Source organism: Astatotilapia calliptera, chromosome 9 (genome assembly GCF_964374335.1).
Source record: "Astatotilapia calliptera chromosome 9, fAstCal68.1, whole genome shotgun sequence".
NCBI classification, from domain to species: Eukaryota; Metazoa; Chordata; class Actinopteri; order Cichliformes; family Cichlidae; genus Astatotilapia; species Astatotilapia calliptera.
The window spans coordinates 11519648-11545121 of record NC_137430.1 but is presented as its reverse complement, the minus strand read 5'-3'; the positions used below and the strand labels follow the sequence as shown (position 1 = coordinate 11545121).

Below are 25474 nucleotides of genomic sequence, written 5' to 3'. Positions count from 1 at the left end.
CAAATGAGAAACTAATGAGCTGAAGTTAGATACTGTCGCATAAGTTTATGCATAATTGCTAAATTTACTTAACCACTAGAAGGATTGCATTACACCCCAAATGTGCGTTTAGTATTTAACATTTTTATCATGTAATGCAAGAAATGCCATCAATATAAAAGCTTTCCCATCAATTCACATAAAAAAATGAAATTGCCCCTTCTGCTAACCACATAATTTACTCTTCAATCAAATCTCTTTCCTTTTTTAGGGACAACATGAACAGTAAATATTTGCGTTTATGAGGAATCTTTTGTTAAAATACAGCAGATTTACATTTTAATGTCCTCTGAGTGTAAACAAAGAGTTTCTCCTCCCTGAAGCCCAAACACTACTTGCAGATATCCCTTTCTCTCAGATATTTCTAAGCCTGTTTTTTGGCTACTTAATGAGCACACCCTGTGTGCAGCGATCACAAGATCAGCCACTGCAGCTAATCCCTCTTCAAAGTGGGTTGCAGCCTGAAACCTGTGTGCTTCTGCAGTGTTTGGTACCAGAAATGTACACAAGAAAATTTAACAGGCCACCCCCCTCACCCAGCCATACCACCAGTTACAGACACACAAGCATGCATGCAGCACACCCATATCTCTGTATGGTCTCATTAGTTTGAATCTCTTGGTTTAATTAATCACTAGTAGAGAGCTTAATTCATCTATAATTTCAGCAGAGTGGAGTTGATTAGTGTAGTATTTCCCTCTGGCCCTGTCAAGTTTTTGATTTCCTTTTCTGATTTTTTTTCTTACCCTGCTACCCTCCACCCACTGCAGCGTCTCTCTCATCTTTTATAATGGCAGCTCATCAGGAGCTCAGAGACAATCAGCAGGCAGAGCACCCTTGACTCCTTTTTGATGGTTGTGATTACAATGGCGATGGGTGCTTGAAGTTGCGGTCGTGGAATTAAGTGGATACACTCGTGTTTCATTGTTGCTGGCTGCACGCCTTCACATTTCTCCTTCAACTTTTTAAATGTATTTATTTTATGGACTGCTGCCTTTTATTAGCTCATATGGTGATGAGGGAGCCATACTTCTGTATGGCAAAGTTTCTAGAGACTTGATCCTTTTGCATGGGTGCACTGCTGCTTGTAGTACTGAAGGGTTCTTTTAATTTTGTTTTAATGATGTATGATGATGGACAACTACATGTTTTGGTGTTTGATTTGTTATTTATGGGGTTTCTGGTGGCTGTCTTTTTTATTGTTGACAGTTCACAGCTGTTTTCTATAGTTGTGAAAGAGGAATTTGTCATGATAGCATACTACTGAGACCACATCTACAAAAACAGCCCCATGGCAAAAGTTGAAAGTGCTGACTACAAAGGGGCACGGACATTTTTAGTGGTTACAACTGCTCACACTAATTTGTGATTAAGGATGAAAATGATTTGTCCAGAAATATTAATTCTTAGTCTAGTGTAAGACTTTCTTTCATATTTGCAAATATCCTAAGCTGTCAAAGATCATAGGAATAGTGCCAAATCAATTCCACTGTGTGCTTATGTGTGTCACTACTTTTTTCTGCAATGTTCTGTGTGACTTGCCTTCAAAAAGAGCGCGTTTGTGTGTGTGCGCGCGCATGTGTGTGTGTGTACGCACTTTGCCTGTCAGTGCGTTTGAGTGTCGTGATCCTGTGAGCCGTGAGAGAGGAAAAGGCCCAAGTTCTTTTTCCCAAGAGTCATCTGCCAATCATTTTCTGAGATTCTGCGGTAAGAAAAAAAATGGCGGGAAGGGTAAGAGACTGAGAAAGGAGAATAAAGGGGGAAAAGAAAAAGAAGAAAGTATCCCCGTAGAATGACTAAATAGACCTTCAGTGATCTGACACACAGGCCTGGAGCTGCATCCCAACTACGCTCTGCTCTGCACAGTTAAATATCCGCGCTGGGAATGCTGAGCTTTACCACGCTATTGATTTTAATCATCCTTTTAAAAGCTCAGACTTTTAAGAAATAAATAAAATAGGAGACCCTAAAGGCCTGAGCAAAAAAAGAAAGAAATGGAAAAGAGATCTTGTGAATCCGTAAGATGATGACTGATTGAAATATTTTTGACATCTCGAACATTCTCAGACCACTTTTGAGATAATTATAAGGATCTAAATTTACCTCCTGCTCTGGCCGCTGCTGACCGAGTCACAGAAGTGCTCATTAAGGGGAATAGATTCTTGACGTTCTCGTGGCTGTCTGTAGAGCCACTAATGAGGGGTGAAGCTTGATTGAAAAGCCTCCACTAGAAGTGAAATGTGATGGCACTTATACGACTGTAAGAGCTTTCAGAGCAAAAATCATGTGACGGACAATACGCTGCTCTGCTTATTCTTCGATGGCAGCAAGCCAGACGCGAAGCTATTTCCCCTGACAGTGTTCGTTTTCATCACCGCTCGTGTTTTTGAGCTTTATAAGGAGAAAATGTTTTTTTTTCAACACTTCCAAAACAGAACTGGGGGGGGGGACTCTGGCATATATCCAAGAGCCAATATCTCGTTTTTGGTCTGAGGGTCAGAGCAGCCATTTGCAGGGGAATCAAATATCAATTAATTGAAAACACTCCAAACCCTGATTTTCTTACAGTCTTTTAACCCAACGTCACGAGGTGTGTCAGTGAAAAACCTCTGTATGCCACACAAGACTCCAAACCTCTTAATAGACTAAAAACAATGCTAACATGTTAATAACTCATATCATTTACATTATCATAACTTATTTCTATCCATAACCAATGTGACTTTACAATACCTTACACTTACAGACACAGGGACTTGCTTGGCTAATAGAAAATTAATGTAAAATAAATCAGAAGCAGCCGAACAGTTAATGAGTCATTTATCAGAAACTAATAATTACTCATCCAGGACATTATTAATGGTAAGCAATAGCAAAGTATCAATATGCTTAAAAGGAGCTACTGAGCAAATAGCGGTTTTGATGGTTTACTTTACTTGATTGGACACAGACGCAGTAGTGAATGGTGACGTGATCCTAAAGTTAAAGGGAAAGCAACTACAGGGTAAGTAATCAGTAATTGATTAGAAGTTACTGATTTGTGTCACTCAGTGTTTGGATCAGAGTTTATCTGCACTCATTAAACAGTGAGCTATTAATTCCATTAGAGACGATTATGAACTGCCCAATGATTTGCTAAAATATGTTGGTAGCTTTTGTGTAAACAATCATGATCTATCAGATAGCCATGATTTTAACCTTGTTAAAGCCTCGTAAATTAGTCGGTACAGCCAAGGGGCAGGTCGTTACAACAAATGACTTATTCTCAGTAACTCTTTAATAAATTAGCTTAGCTTACTGTAAGGTTCACACGACTCTGTATTACTGGTTGAGTCAGCTCAGAAACATTAAGAAGCATGTGTATGTAACATCATGTAAACACTTCACGTTAAAATTCTACCTCTCCATTTGCCACATCTGGAAGCAAGTCACACGCCGTGACAAGAAAAATATAAGGAAATACTCTCACCAAATATATACCAATGTGCTATGGTATGTACAGTTGTGGTCAAAAGTTTACATACACTTGTAAAGAATATAATATAATGGCTCTACCGAGTGTCCCGTTATTTCTAAAACTCTAATTTTTCTCTGATAGAGTGATTGGAACAGATACTTCTTTGTCACAAAAAACATTCATGAAGTTTGGTTCTTTTATGACTTTATTATGGGTTAACAGAAAAAAGTGATCACATTTACTGGGTCAAAAATATACATACAGCAACATGAATTAGCAATTTTGGTGACTTACAAAGTTGTCAGTGAACTGAGCTTCATAGCATGGCCTCTTAACTTCTTATGAGTGATTATGAGTGACTACAGCTGCTGACTTCTCTTAGGCCAGTTAAATAGGGCTCATTGGATACAAACGCCCACAAACGCTACAATGGGAAAGTCAAAGGAGCTTAGCATGGATCTGAAAAAGCGAATTATTAACTTGAACAAGTCAGGAAAGTCACTTGGGGCCATTTCAAAGCAGCTGCATGTCCCAAGAGCAACAGTGCAAACAATTGTTTGTAAGTATAAAGTGCATGGCACTGTTTCGTCACTGCCAAGATCAGGAAGAAAACGCAAGCTATCACCTGCTGCTGAGAGAAAATTGGTCAGGAGGGTGAAGAGTCAACCAAGAATCACCAAAAAGCAGATCTGCCAAGAATTAGAAGCTGCTGGAACACAGGTGTTATTGTCCACAGTCATACGTGTTTTGCATCTCCATGGACTGAGAGGCTGCCGTGCAAGAAGGAAGCCCTTGCTCCAAAAGCGGCACCTTAAGGTTCGACTGAAGTTTGCTGCTGATCACATGGACAAAGATAAGACCTTCTGGAGGAAAGTTCTGTGGTCAGACGAAACAAAAATCGAGCTTTTTGGCCACAATGCCCAGCGATATGTTTGGAGGAGAAAAGGTGAGGCCTTTAACCCCAAGAACACCATGCCTACAATCAAGCATGGTGGTGGGAGTATTATGCTGTGGGGCTGTTTTGCTGCCAATGGAACTGTTGCTTTACAGAGAGTAAATGGGACAATGAAGAAGGAGGATTACCTTCACATTCTTCAACATAACCTAAAATCATCAGCACGAAGGTTGGGTCTTGGGCACAGTTGGGTGTTCCAACAGGACAATGATCCCAAACACACATCAAAAGTGGTAAAGGAATGGCTAAGTCAGGCTAGAATAAGGGTTTTAGAATGGCCTTCCCAAAGTCCTGACTTAAACCCCATTGAAAACATGTGGACAATGCTGAAGAAACAAGTCCATGTCAGAAAGCCATCAAATTTAACTGAACTGCACTAATTCTGTCAAGAGGAGTGGTCAAAGATTCAACCAGAAGCTTGTGGATGGCTACCAAAAGCGCCTAATTGAAGTGAAAATGGCTAAGGGACATGTAACCAAATATTAGCACTGCTGTATGTATATTTTTGACCCAGCAGATGTGATCACTTTTTTCTGTTAACCCATAATAAAGTCATAAAAGAACCAAACTTCATGAATGTTTTTTGTGACAAAGAAGTATCTGTTCCAATCACTCTATCAGAGAAAAATTAGAGTTTTAGAAATAACGGGACACTCGGTAGAGCCATTATAGAGCCATTCTTTACAAGTGTATGTAAACTTTTGACCACAACTGTATATGTTATGCTTAAATATTTCCTTGCACAAATACGGTGAAACAGTAAACACAAATTTTCAAAGCAGAGATCAAAAAGGTTATCCTGACATACACATCTGTGTCGGTACAAAATTTTCCAAAGGTCATTGACTCAAATGTCACCAGAGGAAAACATGGGCTGCTCCAAATTCATAATCTAGTAACTGCAAATGTATGTTTGTAGCAGTCTGTCTAGTCGAGGTGGACATATTTTTACTGGATAAGTGAAAGAAAATAAATAGTGATGCTGGATGCAAAAGTCAGAGATCGGCCTATAGCCATTAGGCATCCATCATCATATGAAGGTCACAACTGGCCACAGTGTCGTGACCTTTCATTTAGGAGTTGTGGAAATATTTTATGCTGGACTAAAGTGGTAGAAATCAGTGATAGCATGAATGAACTATAAAGGTAAAATAAATATAGCGATGTAAACACAATAGCCTGGTCATTTTTAATCACATGATAGAACAGTAAACATTTGTTCTACAACATTTATACTCAATGGGAGAAAAAAGCACACGCACACGCTGTGGTCAGAAGTTTTCATACCTTGTTATCAGCGTGATGTCACCGTGATTTTGGGCTTTTAATAATTTCTTTGAATTTTTTTATTGAAGAATGACTGTACAGCAAACTTCTTTAATGGCTTTAAAAAGCAAGAATTTGGTTAATTTTCTCTAATGGCTCAGATATGTATATATACACCCCACTATTGTTTTCTTAAATGTCTTTTAGCAGATTTGCACTTCGACCACACATTTTGATATCCATCAACAAGATTCTGGCATGATTCTGGGTGGATACAGTGGGGCAAAAAAGTATTTAGTCAGCCACCGATTGTGCAAGTTCCCCCACCTAAAATGATGACAGAGGTCAGTAATTTGCACCAGAGGTACACTTCAACTGTGAGAGACAGAATGTGAAAAAAAAATCCATGAATTCACATGGTAGGATTTGTAAAGAATTTATTCGTAAATCAGGGTGGAAAATAAGTATTTGGTCAATAACAAAAATACAACTCAATACTTTGTAACATAACCTTTGTTGGCAATAACAGAGGTCAAACGTTTACTATAGGTCTTTACCAGGTTTGCACACACAGTAGCTGGTATTTTGGCCCATTCCTCCATGCAGATCTTCTCGAGAGCAGTGATGTTTTGGGGCTGTCGCCGAGCAACACGGACTTTCAACTCCCGCCACAGATTTTCTATGGGGTTGAGGTCTGGAGACTGGCTAGGCCACTCCAGGACTTTCAAATGCTTCTTACGGAGCCACTCCTTTGTTGCCCGGGCGGTGTGTTTTGGATCATTGTCATGTTGGAAGACCCAGCCTCGTTTCATCTTCAAAGTTCTCACTGATGGAAGGAGGTTTTGGCTCAAAATCTCACGATACATGGCCCCATTCATTCTGTCCTTAACACGGATCAGTCGTCCTGTCGCCTTGGCAGAAAAACAGCCCCATAGCATGATGTTTCCACCCCCATGCTTCACAGTAGGTATGGTGTTCTTGGGATGCAACTCAGTATTCTTCGTCCTCCAAACACGACGAGTTGAGTTTATACCAAAAAGTTCTACTTTGGTTTCATCTGACCACATGACATTCTCCCAATCCTCTGCTGTATCATCCATGTGCTCTCTGGCAAACTTCAGACGGGCCTGGACATGCACTGGCTTCAGCAGCGGAACACGTCTGGCACTGCGGGATTTGATTCCCTGGCGTTGTAGTGTGTTACTGATGGTGACCTTTGTTACTTTGGTCCCAGCTCTCTGCAGGTCATTCACCAGGTCCCCCCTTGTGGTTCTGGGATCTTTGCTCACCGTTCTCATGATCATTTTGACCCCACGGGATGAGATCTTGCGTGGAGCCCCAGATCGAGGGAGATTATCAGTGGTCTTGTATGTCTTCCATTTTCTGATGATTGCTCCCACAGTTGATTTTTTCACACCAAGCTGCTTGCCTATTGTAGATTCACTCTTCCCAGTCTGGTGCAGGTCTACAATACTTTTCCTGGTGTCCTTCGAAAGCTCTTTGGTCTTGGCCATGGCGGAGTTTGGAGTCTGACTGTTTGAGGCTGTGGACAGGTGTCTTTTATACAGATGATGAGTTCAAACAGGTGCCATTCATACAGGTAACGAGTGGGGGACAGAAAAGCTTCTTACAGAAGACGTTACAGGTCTGTGAGAGCCAGAGATTTTCCTTGTTTGAGGTGACCAAATACTTATTTTCCACCCTAATTTAGGTATAAATTCTTTACAAATCCTACCATGTGGATTCATGGATTTTTTTTTTTTCACATTGTGTCTCTCACAGTTGAAGTGTACCTCTGGTGCAAATTACTGACCTCTGTCATCATTTTAAGTGGGGGAACTTGTACAATCGGTGACTGACTAAATACTTTTTTGCCCCACTGTATTTGACCACTTTTCTTGACAAAACAGACAAAGTTTATTTAAATTTCTTGTTATCTTATCACAAACCGGCCTTTTAAACATAGACCACAAGTTCTCAACAGGGTTGAGGTCAGGAAGGTCATTCCAGAAGCTTAAAGCGATATTGCACTTTTTCAATTTTTAAGTACTGATCAATCCAATGCGTGCTATCAGACAAATCCTATATGTACCAGTTGATCATGATCATGACTGAGAAGTTCATAAGTTGAGTCTTGTCAATTTAAAACACATTATAGAACCTTAAGCACTACTTATTAAAAGATTAACTTGTGAAGTAGCTGTTAAAGATGTATCCTGTGCAATCATCCCACCTTACAAAAGAACAAAGAATTAATTAAAAGCCCCAAATTACAGTGACATTCATCTCCATGATGAGTGTATGTAAACTTCTGACCACAACTGTGATCGTATTGCTCTGGTAACCTTTTTTCTGCTCCATTTTATTGCTAATAATTGTGCGACTTTGCTGGCAAAAGGGCTTGACCAGGTCGTTTTGCAGGTCTTACAATCAACCAAGCAACCACACAAAAACACACAGGAGGGTTCCCCCAACACAGGCAAGAGAAACCAAACAAGCGTAACGCTTCACTTAATTTGATGTTAAAAAAGGGAAATGAAACCATAAATTGTCTACATGAAAAAAACTTAAAGGACAGAAGTAAAATATATGAACGAAAAACATCGAGAATTGTACTGAAAGTGAACTGAAAACAAGAACTACAGTAGATTACAATGATATTGTGTAAATAGCACCTCCCGGTTAGTAATTACACAGTAATTAAGAATTACAGACGCAACCAACTTAGTGTCAAAGAGTAACGTGGGAGTAGCGACAAAAACACTATGTAGCACAATAAAACTGAGAGAAAACTGAATGACAGGCTAACAAAGCAGCAAAGGAAATCTCTTCCATAAAAGGACCGGCTACGGTTGTCACATTTTTTTCTAACAATATTAAGTCAACTCTCGTAAAGAGGATACCTTGAGAGCCCCAAACGCTCACACAATCTTGTGTGAGTGTTCTGGCTTGGCAGGGACTGTTCCGAAATTACACAGTGATTATCTCCAGCAGGAAACTTGCTTCAAACAGCAATGTCACCCACCAGCTTCTGTACCTTTAAGCTTCCTCTGAGGGCATATTAACAGAGCAGCAGGGGAGCAGGCGGAAAGCATTGGTCTGAAATGTATTTAAAAGTCTGCAATCTGGATGGGCAAACAAAGCAACAGCATTAAGCTGCAACCCACGCAACACACCTCGACCGGGGACTGAGCAGGAGCGCCACAGCAGCAGTGGTGGAGGAAGATCAGAGCTTGCGTGAGGTTTTTATTTCCTGTCGTGGCGCGTCAGTTAATTGAATTGGCCGCACTGTGCACACGAGGCCCTGATGTGAGGCTTTACGTCTCTTTAACCTCCTGGTTCTGAGTGGATTTTACCTATATGTGCTCTGTTTGTTGTCTAAATTCTGCTACAATTTATCGATAAGATGAAAGAATTACTTCATCTTATCACGTCGTAGCACATCCTACTAAACTTTCTCCATGGCTGTAAAAGCTCTGTGTACTTTAAAATAATGCACTTAAAGCACACATTGTGATACAATTTGCTGATGCAAAAACTAAATTCCCATGCTTTTCTTTGCCATACCAATAGTAACTGACGTCAGTGCCTTTCTATATAGCTCAAATATTCCTTTGTGTTTTCCACTCATTCGCCTTTGGCAAATGATCTGGAATTAATTTGTAAGGTAGGCTTATTGTTGCAGTCAGGCAGGGTTCGTGTCCACGGGGAGGAAGCCAGGGCAGCTCCCTGTGCTGGGCTTTAGACTCTTAGCTTGGTCAAGGTGACAGTGATCCATGTCTCTCTGGAGGGCCTCCATGTAGGATGTGTAGCACTATTATAACACTAAAAATACCAGTAGATTGAGAGATGGCAAGAGAGAAAGAATGGCGACAGGCGATGGAGTGGGGTAGACAGCTTTTGATGTAGCCTCAGCTTCGTGTTGTCAAGCCGTGAGGGATTTCACAGCTAGAAGTTAAGGGGTGATCATGTCTACAGGTTTCTGGTCCTAATGTGTCGTGAAAAATTCCAAAGTCTTCGTTTTATCTGACAAGACAGTTTGATTGAGAGATGTAGCACTGCAGCAGCCAGCGGATCGATTATACCCTCGTGTATTAGTTCACTGCAGAAATGTCATCTTAATGAAAGAAGAGACGAGAATGACAGTGAAAAATAACCTTCCTCCATTTGCGATTTGGTGCAGGCAGCAATGCAGTCATCCAAAACATTTTTTTAGTAGTTTTTTACTACAAAAGAACCAAATCTACAGCACTGTATAGAGTTTTCCCTCCATGAGCCACACTTTGATATGCCAGGAATAATATATAATCTATAAAATCTAACCAGCTCCAGACAGAAGTTAAACAGAAAAAGTTTGAAACTTATTTTTGGTTAAGTTACTTGTGCATTATTAATGCTCCATTACACTTTATAGACTTGGGGGGGAAAGGCTTAGGCTTTGAAATGATGCATACTTTTTTCTTTTTACATTTCAGCACACAGCCGTTACCACTGGGTCCTCTTTGAAAAGACCTCACAGATATGTAATTATTCTAAAAGTCTTCTACATAAGTGGTTTCCTGCTGGAGCAACTGTTGGCTACTCCTGGGGTAACCTCGTGTGCACTGGAGACAAACTGTCTTTGCAACATGCAAACTGGTTTTTGCATGTTGCACAACTTCTTAATTTCCTCAAATGCATGTTCACTGTACAGGAAGGAAGCAGTGAACTATACATTCATGTGCTGCATGAATAAAATTTCTTAATTTGGTGTTAAATGTGCCAGAATACAATGCCAATATACTGTAGCGGGCCATTAACCTGTCTCTGTTAAAGGTACACCTACAGCCATCAAACACTCCTTGGCTCTTGCTCTCAATGGGTGTACTTACCTCGCTCTCACAAATATAACATCTTTTAAGCAGGAGGTGTTGTCCTGTCCTCCAAACCATATCGCAGTGGCACCCTGTAGGGCCCGCATTGCCATATAAAAGATAATGGAATATAAAATTGTTTTTATATCCTCTGAATGTGCAGAGGCCGCATGCTGAAGGCTTTCCCCGCTATTGTTTTAAGGCTCATGAATCTTCTAAATCGCTGCCAGTGATCACGATGAATGAAACAGGAGAACATTTACACATCGTCTCACCTCATAACCCCTCCACAGTCGACTGGACGGCCCATGCTGTGGTGCTTAAGGTGGCTGAATGGTGCAGCTCACTGCCTTTTGGATCACTATTGGATTTCCCCCAGTGGTGCTACAAAACAGCACATTTCATCTATCGGACCCTTTGAGCTGGTGGTCTGCAGTCAGTGCTTGTGTAGGGCTTCAGCACATTTCATGCTGAGTCTAAGCTCAGTATGCTGGTATATGATGGTTGTATATGATAGTCACATACAGGTTAGTGGTTCATATAGACACATTTTGACAGTCTTTACGGTCAACTTAGCTAACCGGCGGCTAGCTCCAACTCCAAAAAGTGTCTCAGCAAAAAGAGCAAATAAGCGAGAAGTGTATTGACTATTATTGCTTTGATATATTATTCTAAAACTTTATGATGTATTATTTTATTTTCCTTAATTGTTCCAGAGTTTAAGGCCTTCATCTTCCTTGTTTTGCATGATTAATGACCAGTAGCTGCACTGGTTTAGTAAAAAGTGTTTATATTAACATCAGAGCTAACATTATATGCAAAACCATGCTTTACACACACAATTGGCAGAGGAACCTGTCTCAGCATGTGTAAGTGTGGGATTTTAGGGCTCCCTCTGGGTTGTTGACCACAGTCCAGGCTGGACGACCTCCGGCCGACCCTGAGCCATTTGAAAATATGATTGTAATCCTTGTGAGGATTTGACCAGGGTGTCTATTACCACTGTAATCTGTCACACTGGCATCCAATATTCATTCCACGTCCAGGTTAAGCTCCTCTTTCTGTCTGCACCACCCATCACCATGGGAGACGGGGAGAGGGAGAGGAGGGATCCACTGAAGGTGTTGGCATGACTAGAGAGAGCGAGAGAAAGCGAGAGAGAGCGAGCGAAAGAGACTGAAATTGAGAGAGCAATGCTTCAATCAAGCCACTGGGTTGGGGTGAAGAAATCTATTGTGGAACACAAGGTCTCATTAATGCAGCAGGGATAGCTTTAACCCCAACCCCCACATCCTACACACATGCACATACACACTTATACACACACCTGGCTGAGGAGAGAGAGGTACAAACATGGAAGAGAAATAGATTTTTATATATATAAGGAAGGGATTATAGATTTCTGCAGCGGAGGTGGGAGGAATTCTACACTGTCAACAAAAAAAAAAAGATTTCCACAAATGGTACAAAGTTAGAGACATTTAACACAGAAATCACAGGAGCTTCTTGATTCATGTAAAACTGATGCCCCACTCTACTTGTTTTATTGTAGATTTATTGCCACATACAGAATGATGGTGCATCTTTTCCATTTCCGCATGATTTTTTGCAGAATATGCAGAAGAACAATGTTTAGATTCCTTGAAAAATGGCAGTACAACCACACCAATACTGTTTTTGACTATCCCGTTGCTATATAATATCCTGTTTTCTAATACAAACCACAGATGGATGGTTAATGTCCAGAAATGTTTCAAATCATTTTTGGTTCCTTTGATCAAATCTGCAGAGGCTGGAGGGCGGGTCAGTGAAATAAACAGGCGTTCTGAAGATGTGGTATTGATGTGTGCTTAGTGATAAACTGCAGCCACTCATCATCTGTCTTTGTCTCTGTTGTTTGTTACAAGAACCCGCAAGGAAGGATTGCTCGTGTGTTTTGGTTAGATAGATGTCTGCCATATCTGCCATCATCTATAACACTAAATTACACATGGATATTACACTGATATGATGCGTGAAGTCTGTGACACAGTATCCACACCAGAGCATGGTTTCAGAGTGGAGTGATTTCATCAGCAAGGTCACTGGAGGTGTACCGCCTAAACTGTAAGATATTCACTGATTAATAACACTGATATGCAGTGATCACCTGATGAAAAGTCCCCCCATCGATTTAATATGCTTTATTTTTCTGTACTACTTCTAATGAAGTAGTACAGGTCCTGCTCCAGTAAGTTCCTCTTAAAAGAGTAAGAAAAAAAAGATCAGGCCACATATTAAAATTGATTTATTTCTCTTATATTTAAACACTGATCCCACTCTGAAATGAGATTTCTTAGAACATGAAACAAAGAACAGGAAGCAAAAGAAAAAGGGAGCGAGTTAGAAAGACGAATCGATGGAGTGTGAATTCAATTTGCTATCTGGGTTCCACGTCCAAGACATCTGTCACACAAGCGGATTGGTTTGATTGGTGTGAGCCCATCTATCAAGATGGCTTGTCTGCAGTTAGTAAATTTATATTCCCTCAGGTCCCATCCTCCATCAGTGGTTACTGTGTGGCCAGGCCAAGGCTGTCAGCCAGCATGGTCATATCTTATTTTAAACCTCAGTAACTTATCTGCTCTTCTCTTCTTTTGTGTATGAATTCGCCCGTCTGCTCATCATGCATCCGCTGAAGCCTCCGTATCCAACTGTTTGGGTCAAAGATCCCTTTGAAATAAGGTTAATGCGACCCTTTGTTGTACAGGTGATGAGAAAATGCTAACAGGAGATCATAACAGCATGCTGTTTTTTCCACTATAGTACAGCATAGATACACATGGAGAATTTGCATAAAAGTAAGAATATATTTATTTTTTCTAGGATAATTGGTTTTGTTAAGTTTAATAGGACGTTTTAACTGCAGCTGCTTAAATTCCTGATGATTGTTCACTAAATCGTAGCAGTTACCGAGTCACAATAAAAGATCCAGGATCTGTAATTTGAAGCCAAAATGGTGTCTTGTGTTACTTCTGTGAGTACAACAGGCAAATTGCTTAAACATATCTAAAAGCCTTTAGCCTGTAAACAAATAGGCAAACACTTCCCTGTGACCTAAACGCTACAAATAACGCTGGTCTGTTGAGTGCAGCTGAATGAGATGAGTCTAATTCATTACCCACTGTGTTGCAGCACTGCTGATTTTTATTCCTCTAGCCGGTTGGTTAAATTAGCCTGAACAGTTTGACTATAATGGGGACAACACCAAAGGAATTTAGAGCAGCTTCCTGATATTATCCACCCACAACCACATACTTGGTGGTATATGAACACCCACCTGCAAACACAAACACACTCACATGCACACCACTGCTCTCTCACACTATATCACTGCATCACAGTGCTAATAATCCAGTGTGTTTTGGGTGGGTTGACTGCATCTCTATTAGTGCCAATTTGGCATGACCTTTCCGCTCTTGCTATCTCAGCGCTGGCTTTGTAATCTCCGCTGGCTGCCCCCCATCTTGGCCACTTATCATCACACTGGGATTAATAGAAACATCTTTTGTAATTACAAAAATGCTGCTGTTGTCGTGCCGGGTCCTGTCAGATGGTTAAACGCGTGCCAAACCATTAATTCACTAGTAAAGGCCTTAGCACTACCCCACAGTAAAACACAGAAATCTAGTATTGATCTTCATAAAGGCGTATACTCAGCATTTTATCTCCTTGCTCTTCTCTGGCAGACCAGTGTGGTTATTGATCTTCATAAAGGCAGTATTTTGTCGTTAGGCGAGAAGCGGAGGAGACAGTAATGAAAGGTTTTTAACCTGCGTGTTCAGGGGATCGCAGGACCACTGGTCAGGGCTGCAAGGTGCTACATGCAGCAGATTTTCAGCTGCACGGCCACAGGGATCGATAGGGATACATCTTTGTCTGATTACTGTGATGTACCGGCACTTTGTGTGAGTAGCCTGGGTGTGTGTGTGTTTGGATGTTACAGTAATAGCTGATCATTGGATCAGCATTATTTAGACTTAAAGGAATAAACAGGGTTGACCTCAGAGATGATATAGTTCCCACAGAGACATCCTAAGACTGTTTACTTCAGCCACTGGCCTAAGCAAGTAAGTCACAGATGTGACCCCAAAACAAGTGCCTTTCAACTTTGTATAGCATGGCATACTATAAGCTGATGGGCATTCATGAGAAATTTGCTTCTTCAGACGTATTAAAGCCAAATCCTGCTCTAGCCATTTTGGTACACTAGGGAAGATCAACTGGCAGCTTTGGGGCTGAAAAACACCCCCAAAAACATCAAACTCCAATGTAAAAGTGCCAAAGCCAGAGTTCATTACTGAGCAGATGCCAGAAATGAACAAATTCACAGCCAACCAGCATTTTTGGTCTCTATAGCTGTTTGATCTCCACTAACACTCAAATATAACCATTGTTACTGGGTGGTCGCAATGAGCCACACAATTCATCTAAGTTGACTTGAGTCACTGATTAGTCATGATGGCTTGCTTCATACTTAATTTTGCTAACAGACCATCCAAGAAGTCTATGCTCAGGTCTTTTCTAGTGTCCAGACCACCATAGTGTCTGGAGATCCACCGTGCTGAACACTTCACCCTCATATCTACATAGATTCAATTCAAATTAAAGCTGCAAGCAGCCTTACGAGGGCCCTCGCACCCCCGGCGCGTCGAGCCAAGCCCAACACCTAAAACCAGCACCTCCGATCTGATGTCACATTGATGGAATTCATGCATTTAACCACCAGCTAACATTTCAACTCATTCATTCATGATTAGTTAGTCGTTCCACTAGGTGGCGCTCTAACCATTATGTACAAATGGCATAACAAACACTTCCGAGCTCGAGTCTTATCACACCTGAGACGTTTGGGAGAGATTGGACATTGTGTTTTTGAGTGACAGCAGATTACTGCTTTTTGGCGAGTGATTCAAACTCTAAGTGCCGCCATAACCACCCCGTTTCACTGAACGTAAAAAGCTTCGCAATTTAACATCACAAAGGTCTTTAGATTCCACACACTGGAGATTGGTTCAATATGATGAAATCCCTTGGAGGAGTTCGTCAAAGAACGGTGCCTGGAAAGAGGGGAAAATGTTGCCAAAATTGCACATTAATTTTAAAATGGCTGACTTCCTGTTGGATTTGGGATATTGCACCAAGAGACTTTTTTGTACATCTTGATATCTCCTATAAGCTTACCAGGTTTCAGAATCATACATAGAACACAGAGCAGGGGCTGTGGTTTTGAAATTTTGTAGGGGGCGCTGTGGAGCCATTTCGCGCTATTCAATGAAAATGATCACATAACAACAAAGCCTTATGCACATTGGAGGTGTGCGCCAAATTTCAAGACTTTTTAAACTTTCCAAGCCCCTTAAAAGCCACTTCATTTTTCATGGTGAACAGCGTTGCCACCAGGGTGCGCCGTTCAGTTTAAAGTCACAATTTTTGCACTGCAGCATCACGAGGGACTGATGGTGATATTCACCGCTTTTGAGGTGGCCAAGATGAACCTGTGAAAATCAGTACAACAAAATTAAAGCCATGACATTTCCTGTTGCCACTAGGTGGCGCTGTCCGTATTTCCGACAATGGGCACATCAATCTGTTCAGGGCGGGTGTGACATCATGCCTGTAAAGTCTGGTACTGATCAGACTGGATTTCATTGAGTTATACTAATTTGTTTCTTCATGGCGTGACATCAAAGTTCGCCATGCTGCTGGGGTCACACCCTTTTGCAAAAAGTCACAGTTTTCACTGTAACCCATGACCAACTCCTTAAGGCTTTCCTGGAGAAATTTGAGGCTGCAGATGTCACCCATCACTATACTGTACCCCAAAGTGTAAAACATGACATTTCCTGTTTCCACTAGGTGGCGCTGTCCTTGATGTCAAATATGGCAGTTGAAATATGTTCAGGGGTGGAGCCTTATCATATGTGTGCTCTTTGGTCCAGATCGGAACATGTATGACAGAATGAGAGGCAATAAGATTTTCATGGCGAGTCATCGAAATTCGCCATGGCGCCACGGCCTCATAGTATTGTGAAAACTCAAAAGCTCCGCAATTTAACATGGCACAAGGGTGTAGTTGACACTGTCCAAATTTGAAGTTTATAGGACCAAATCCCAAGGAGGAGTTCGTTAAAGTACAAGGCATGGAAACGGTAAAATCAGACCCAAAATGTCACCTTCAATCCAAAATGGCGGACTTCCTGTTGGGTTTAGGACATTGCCATAACAGACTTTTTTGTTCGACTCTGAACGTTATATAGGTGTACCGACTTTCAAACGTGTAGGTCATACCCATACCGGGGGCTCGCGTTTTTAATTTTTCTAGGTGGCGCTACTGAGCTAATTTTCCCTGGCCATGTCTGGGAACATTAAAATACGTAAATTTTCACCAGACCTGACGCGTGTGCAAAATTTCATGAGTTTTCGAGCATGTTTAGGCCCTCAAACGGCCAATTCATTTGCCGGAATAATAATAATAATAATAATAATAATAATAAACAGAGCAATTACAATAGGGCCTTCGCACTGTCAGTGCTCGGGCCCTAATTAATTCATTATTATTTATGTGAGCACTTAGAAAAAAGGAGAAAGGATTGGCTATAAGGTAATGTCAATGTGAAAGGTTTAAAAAGTGACGTAGCGTGGATGAGATTCAGTACAAAATCCTGCTGATAATATGTCTTTACTTGACTGATGTGTTGAATTCGGTTCAGAATGACATTCACGTCTGATGGAGTCTATTTACTACAATGAGCTAATTACAAAACTAAATTCTGCAGGAAAGCAAGTAGATAATGACTCAGTGTAAGAATGCATAGTATGATGTCAACAGCAGCATTCATTATAACTAAAAACATAATTTAATAGGAAATAGCATAAATAGTTTAGTTGCTATGTTAGAAACAGCGGGAAAATCTACAACAATAAATCCAAATTTTCTTCCTTCTTGAATCTTATATGAGCTCAGTTTTAGGTCTCTCTCAATAAATACACATTCCCAACAAGCCATAGAAACACAACTATTCTGCATGCCAAGTATGTTTTTAGAGACTTCCCCCACCCCCTAATCATGCATAACTGTCACATGTGACTTATTACACATCTGTCTGTGGCTGCACGGTGCACCAGATGCTGCAGTTAATGCCACACCTAACCTTCCGCCATTAAGTCGGTATAATAAAACCCAAGTGGAATTTTCCACTGCCAGCCTGCCTTCCTCTGTCACCGCTGTCCAGTACTGGGAGAAGCCTGTAGGGGATAGCCCAGACAGGATATTAATGGGTCCCTCCAAAAGTCAGAAGGCCTGACAGAGCCCTGTTTCATTGTCACCTTGCCTTGGAGGACGAGGAAAAACTTGCAAAGCTTATTAGGTGAATAGAGCTGTTTCTCACTCTAACTTACTCGATCTCTGCCTCGCCGCTTCATTAGACTGTCTTACATCAGAGACCCGCTCCTGTCCCTGTTTCCTCACCACATCGCCACACTCACTTCCACACGCACTCACACACACAGGGTGACATCTCCCACCTAATCAAGTAGTGGATTATCTTGTCCTGATAAATTGGAGCTTGTAACACTTGAAAGGTCCTCTTGGAAGAGTGCCTCCTCCCCCTGACAGCTAGATCGAGCCCCCAGGGAGCAAGGAGAGAGAACATTGCCTGGTAATGATTTGTGGTAAATCGGACAAATGTTTTTGGAGAGACCTCTTTCAAGCAAGGAGCTTGATGAATTTAAAGAATGTGAAGAAACTCTGGAAACCTCAAGAGAAATTTCTGATGTGAAAATTATATGTTATGTGTGCATAATTTTTTTTTTTTTTGAATGAAGTTGATAAAAGTGATTCAACTGCCCACAAGATTTTAATGAATCTTTTAAAGAAAATGAAAAATAAAGTCAGACAAATATGAAGGCCAAAGGAAACTGAAAAGAAAGTCACTTTTTAGGAGATATTTCTTTTATCATATAATTTTGTTATCTTTACATAAACTCTTATATGTTAAAAACAGAACAAGATCATTTTCCCCACATATCACAACAGACTGAAGAATAATTTTTCATGGCCCAGCTTATCATTAGCTTATCCAGGCATGGCTGCCATATATAAGCAGGGGTTAAAGTGGCATTTGCCAGGGAGAATCCTAAGATCTGCTATAGCCATGTGGTGGTGCAGCACAGGGAAAAGAATCACATAGGGAATAAAAATGCAAATTTGCATAGTGAACTCCAAGTAGATTTGTTTTCTTTGCATACAGGATGTGATCAGCTGACCTCGGATGCTGCTGCTCTAAAGTCTCCTGCTTCTTGTAGATTTAATTGAATTAACTGACATATATAAGCAGCCCAATCAGATCAAACTTAAATGTCTGCTGCTTTCAATATAACATAACATTGACCATGAACACCACAGCCTGCTCTGCACCACTCCAACCCAGCATTGTAAACCTTACACAGTACTGCAAACGAATTAATTTAGCCTCCATCAAGGAGTACTCAAGGACCCTTCAATTTATCTTTCAAGTTTTTTCAGAATGTAAAAAAATATAACTTCTGCAAAACATCATAGACGCTGTCTGACTTATCAAATGTCACTGTGCTGTTTTTATCTTTGAAAATAATCTCTTCTTCCTCTCCTGTCCTCTCTTACTGACGTCTTTCTCCATCTCTTAGACTGAACTGATCACACATTGTTATTTTGTTTTCTCCCTGGGAAATACAGTGTTTGCAGACACACTGTGGTCCAGACTGCACAGAAACATTTGGTGTTTAGAAGTATTTGTTGAGTTGTTTGAAAAATTTATAGTTACCTGCCAATTTAAATGTTTCTCAGATATGCTTGCTGATCTAGTGTTAGCCAAAGCCCTCAGCTAAAGGACAAAGTTCCACAAGTACAACTTTATTGACATGAAATCATGAAATCATAGTGACAAAAAAAACAAAAACAAAAGAAAAGCATGGGTTGTCATACTTAGTACTATGCAAGTATCTCCATGACATCAACTGGAAACAATGCCAGACAGCAGCACTCAAAAAATGAACTCTCTTTACAGTACTATGTATTAAGCTAGGTTAGCTAGCTTAATGAAATTTTGTTACCAATTAATCAAAGGTGCTGTTCTGGATAATTCTGGTCCACATTAACCAACCCAGTATCACAACATACTGTGTACAGATGTGTATAGACACGCCAGTCCACCGTGTTCATGTCACTTGTCCATTTGGCTATTCAAAATTTGAAATGTACACCCATGCAGAAGTTGCATTACCGGCAGAAGGAGATAATATATTTAAAGCCAAGAAGCTGAAGTGCAGAAAATGTATGAAATACATTGCAGGGTCCTTAATTGCTGGAAACGATTAAGCTAGGCAGGCTAGGCATATATATATATATATATATATATATATACATATATATACTAGGGGTGCAACGATACACAAAATTCACGGTTCGGTTCGATACTTTGGTGTCACGGTTCGATATTTTTTCGATACAAAAAAAATGTTCATACCTTTTTAATTTGTCATTTATTAAAATTATAAATATATATTTTAACTCAAAAGTACAGTTTTTAAATTTAACCCTAACCCTTGTGCGTGTTTTTTATTTTGACAGCGAATGCGCACCTGCGGACCACTTATGTGCAGCCCTGGTTATTTAGCTCATCATATTGCAGCCACAGAAATTCTTTTGTCCATGAAACCATAAAGCTGCACTTTCTTTTTGCCTTATAGTCTGATTTGTCATAACTTTTCCGTTTTGTGGTAAGCTTTTCTTTGGCTGTCACTTCTTCACCCTGACCCGTCTTATTTGGCTCAGCAGAACAAAAATATATATCTGTCTGTGAAGGTTCTCAGTCATCCAGGTCATCGTAGTCAAATATATATCCTGCTGCTTTTACACACGCACTCACATAACGCTCAGCGATTCTCTGCATCCTCTTACATGTTTAAGCTTGCTGCGGGAGATTTCACTTGTCATGTTTGCATAGTAAGCTAATGATTGATAAGACGATGTCAGAGGAATTGGTGCGCAAATTATCATCACTCACCAATCAGTGCTGTCGCTCTCTATACACAGTTCGCGCTATTGCAAAGTGAAAGCAAAAAACAAGCGCAAATTCAAACGCGATTTCAATATGCCACATATTGACAGTGGCTCACCGATGCCAATGACATAATTACCCAGCTACATTTCCGAAAGAATGCAAAAGCATTGACATATATTTTTCCTTCCTACAATAGCCCGAAGGGCAGGGCAGAGATAGATTTTGGTAGCCCGACTGGAAAAATCGCTATCCCCAGGACGTCGGGCTAGCGATTTTGCGAGCCCTGTATCTGATTGAGGAATCACTCATCTTTGGAAAAGAGAGTTTATTACAGAGAAATGTCTCTTTCCAAAATAAAAGCTATACTATACGCTTCTTCTGGGCTATATTCTCAGCAGCATATTAAACATATCAGGTCCCCATAAGGAGAATCATGTGCTAACGGCTGTCTAAATGACTCGGGTAAAGTTTGTAGCATGCTTGTCGTTTTTGTCTGCTTCCACTTGTCTTTGCACTAGGATGATGTCGGCGTAAATGTGCAGTCATATTCGTTGTGTTCCCACTAGTGCTTTCAGGTTAATCTCGTTGAAATGACCTTAACGCCACAACACGGCAAATCTCCATTAACGAGCTACCCCTGATCGCCCCGTGCATGGGGCTAGACGGCCAACACGTTAACGAGCTAACTGCGCTAACACACTAGTTCCCACCCATGTAATTGAGCATTGCGTGGCACATCCAACATACTGTTTTACTTTTGTCCATGACGCGCTTACCTTCGGGATCATACGTCACATGAAAACCAAAATAGTTCCAAACGCCACATCTGAATGAGGGTGGGGGAGGTTCAATTTGCCATGTCATGCCATGCCATGCCAAGGAGAGCTTAACTTCTGTCTCGCTAGCTTGCCCTGCGCTCTTCCTTCTGACTATGCTGTCTGTGTTGAGCGCTCAGTGGATCTGCGCTCGACAGTGCAGCCTAGGCGGAGTAGTCGAACGCAGATTCACTGAGCGCTCAACACAGACAGCATCGTCAGAAGGAAAGTTGATAAAATAAATTACAAATTTTGTATTGTTCGATACATATGCATACCGAACCGAAAGCACTGTATCGAACGGTTCAATATCGATACGAATATCGTTGCACCCCTAATATATACATATATATACATGTAATGTCTGTTTAAATGCTTTCCTTTGATTATTTTCGTGTTGGCTTGAATTAAAATATTTCCCTCTGCTGTTACTGCACCTTACTGCAACTTCTGCAAGCGGGACATTTCACGTTTTGTAGAGGCATAGCGTGATGGACACGGTGGACCAGCGTGCCTGTTATACACTTTGCATGATATCGGGTTGCTTTAACCCCTGATAAGCATGCTTCAGGGACTTAAATCCTTATTTGAGGAAAATAGTCTAGAATCCTTGCTATAGTTTTTGTTTTTGCCCATAATGTCATTAAAGGGATGTGTTTTTTTAATGTTTAAATATTTGTGTGGGAACAATGGCCATAGTAAGGGTTCAGTGAGAAAAATAGTAGTTACTTGATGCACCTAATTATTTACACAAGCTTCACAATTTGGTTTGCCAAGTGATCAAATTTTAGTGGCCACCTCTTTGTTCCACCTGGCAATAGGTTGTTGGCAGACTCTTAAATGATAAATGTGCAACACAAATCAGTGTGTCTTTGACTGCTTCTAATTGTATGCCCACTACTGAGACAACCTCACTCTTTTCCTGTTTGCCTTTCATGAATAGCTCATGTCTTCAAAAATCGCCAAATATCTTGGTGTTGCATGACATTTACAATTCAACTATTATATAAAGTTTTCTGAATAATCAACTCTGACAATGGCCTGATTTGTTCTTGTTAGTTGTTGTTGTGAGCAACATTTTTATTGCTTTCTCTTCTGCTCTTTGTTTCCTCTGTTACCCTTATGTAGGAAAACCCTTACATGTGTAACAATGAATGTGACGCCACCACTGAAGAGCTCGCCCACCCCCCAGGGCTGATGTTCGACACTGAGGGCCGCAACCCCACAACCTTCTGGCAGTCCACCTCCTGGAAGAAGTACCCAAAACCCCTACTGGTCAACATCACTCTATCTTGGAACAAAACCATTGAGCTGACTGAAGACATTGTCCTCACCTTTGAGTCAGGCCGACCCGAACAGATGGTCCTAGAAAAATCACTAGATTATGGAAAAACCTGGCAGCCCTACCAGTTCTACGCCACTGATTGCTTGGACGCCTTCACCATGGAGCCCAAGACGGTACAAGACCTAACTCAGCATACCCTGCTGGACATTATCTGCACCGAGGACTACTCACGAGGGTACGTGTGGAAGAACGACAAAACTGTACGCTTTGAGATCAAGGACCGATTTGCACTGTTTGCTGGACCCCGGCTCCACAACATGGCCTCACTTTACGGCCAGCTAGACACGACCAAGAAGCTGAGGGACTTCTTTACCATTACTGATCTGAGAATCCGCCTGCTCCGGCCTGCCACAGGAGCAACGATGGTGGACGAGAACAACCTGTCCAGATACTTCTATGCCATTTCTGACATCAAAGTTCAGGGCAGGTAAGACATAAAATAATCTGTACAAATACTGTTTGATGGACTCAAGGCTGGATTACCAAAAACGAAAAGGGGGTTCCAACCCATGAGCCTCAGACTGCAAGGGACTTTAAAAAAGCTAGGTCCAGTGTTTGTCTTAACTTTGATAAGTGAGTCAGTTCAAATTTTCATATAAATTGGCAGTGAATCAGTTATCGGCCAGCAGGGGCGTAACAAAAAAGGTGCCCATATAGGTTAATCTAACAATGAGTTGACTCATTCATTGTAAGGATCCTTTTAGAATCGACTGTTTCATTTTTTTTCTATATTTTCTATATTCATTATTACAACTACAGTGCAGCTGCCAAGAAGTGAAGAAAATGTGTTGACTGTTGTCCATTCTTTCCAATTAGGCAGTGGATCTATAATGTTGTGCAGAGTTCACCAGTTGTCAGCATGTCTTAATTAACCAAGCAGCTTACAGTTTGCTGAAGCACTCTACTTTAGACAAGAATTCACTCAGCTGTCTTTTAGCCCACGGAGCACATCAGATGTAACATTTCAGCCATCAGGTCACTGTACGCTGTAATTAGTGTTTGATTTACAAAGTCTCTGGAGGGTCATATAACATCAAAACAAGACTCCGCTGTAGTGTTAGCGCAAAGGTTAACGAAAGCTTCCCCCGCTTCGTGACGCTATACTACAAGAGTCAGTGAGGCGTCGACTTAAGTGGATCTGTTTTACACCGTGTAGTTTTTCAATTTAACAGACGTGAATGCGGTAGTGTGGGTGGAGGAATGAAGATTTAATTACTCATGTTTTGCTCTTCACATGTGAGAGACTCAGCTGTACAGAAGCACAGTGTGCAGAACGTCACAACAATTCGAGGAAATATGTGGAAGTGTTGAAGTCGGGCTGGCACACAGCAGTGCGTGTGTTGCAGCTTTTCTCAGCCTCAAGACAGACTTGGAAAGAGGACTAGAAATATAAACATCAGCAGTGTCCTGTTCAGTCTCATCAAATAATTGTTTGAGCCAGTGTAGTTGTTGGGGAAAAGTAAATCAAAAGTTCTGAATATGAGCATCAACACTTGATAGGAATTTAGAAATGGCGTCATTCTCATCATACTCATGGCATTGCATGTTTGTGTGGCTCTGATAGTATTCACGTTATATTGCCAAATGCCTTATGATTCTCTAATTTGTTGATTTGCTTAATATGCTATTGAAATTGCCTACAAATATACTATGGATCGCTCTAATGCACAGTAAATGGGCAGGTACCCTTCAGCACAAAGGCTATGATAATGAATGCTTCTCTCAGAAATTGAATTTTTGACTTTTCTCGTGATTGAGAAGGTCATTCAGCAAAAATAACTGGAGGGAATTTACTAACACAAAAGAGTTGGACGTGGCATCCATTTAACACACGGTGAAATGAAGAGGGCTGTCATAAGAGCAGATTATTTATTCTATCTGACTAATCATGACCGAACTCATACATCGCTATGGGGCTGTATATTTGAGCAATGGCATTGCGGCACCGTTGGGCCGTGGTCGTTTACCAGCCTGCTGCTTTTAGAGTGACGCTCGACTAAGAAATATTCCCCACTGTTTACCAAAGGTAACACACAGTTCAGCCATAATGAGATACACTCTACACAGAGAGGCTTCACTCTGCTCGCCCCCCCCCCCCCCATGGCGAATCACTGCTTAGCTCCTTTCTCCATGCGCCGTATACTAGACATAAGCTCCTTAACCCCCAGAATACAGTTCTGTGAGACGCGCCAGGAAAGTTTTCGCTGGGGCAGTGAGGTTGAATCTGGCATATTTTACTGTGCTGGACTCATCTACCATCCGCCTGGATCAGAAGCAGGAGTGGGTGTGGAGGAAAATACAGTAGGAGAGTTTGCAGATTTTCTGCCCTTGCCACAACAGTGCGAGAAACAAAGGAAGGAACCTAAGCTCTTTGCCAAAGTAGGTCAACCTAAAAATGAGAGAAGAAGCGCAGTTTTGCAGAAGCAGTCCTCTTTGCATCTTTAACATATAGCTAAAGTTGGTACAGGGAAGCCAGGAGTGTCATGCATGACCATTCTATTATAGCTGATTACAAGAAAGAAACAGACCAAAGGCACAAGGGACCGAAAAATCAATGCTGAGAATTTCAAATCAAACCAAGCATGAAGCTGCGAGATGGATGTGAACAATGCATTTTGGCTGGTGACTTAAATGAATTTGACACCCTCACTGTTTCATTGTA

General features: G+C 41.1%; 1 protein-coding gene across 6 annotated transcripts in view; it reads left to right on the top strand.

Annotated features, from left to right (window-relative positions):
- Positions 1–25474, top strand: part of ntng1a (netrin g1a) — a 125760-nt gene that overhangs the window by 40950 nt on the left and 59336 nt on the right. For all 6 annotated transcript variants that reach the window (XM_080305936.1, XM_026179210.2, XM_026179215.2 and 3 more), the window contains exon 3: positions 22596–23239. In XM_080305936.1, the coding sequence (XP_080162062.1) occupies positions 22596–23239 (644 nt within the window). The remainder of the gene's footprint in view (positions 1–22595; positions 23240–25474) is intronic.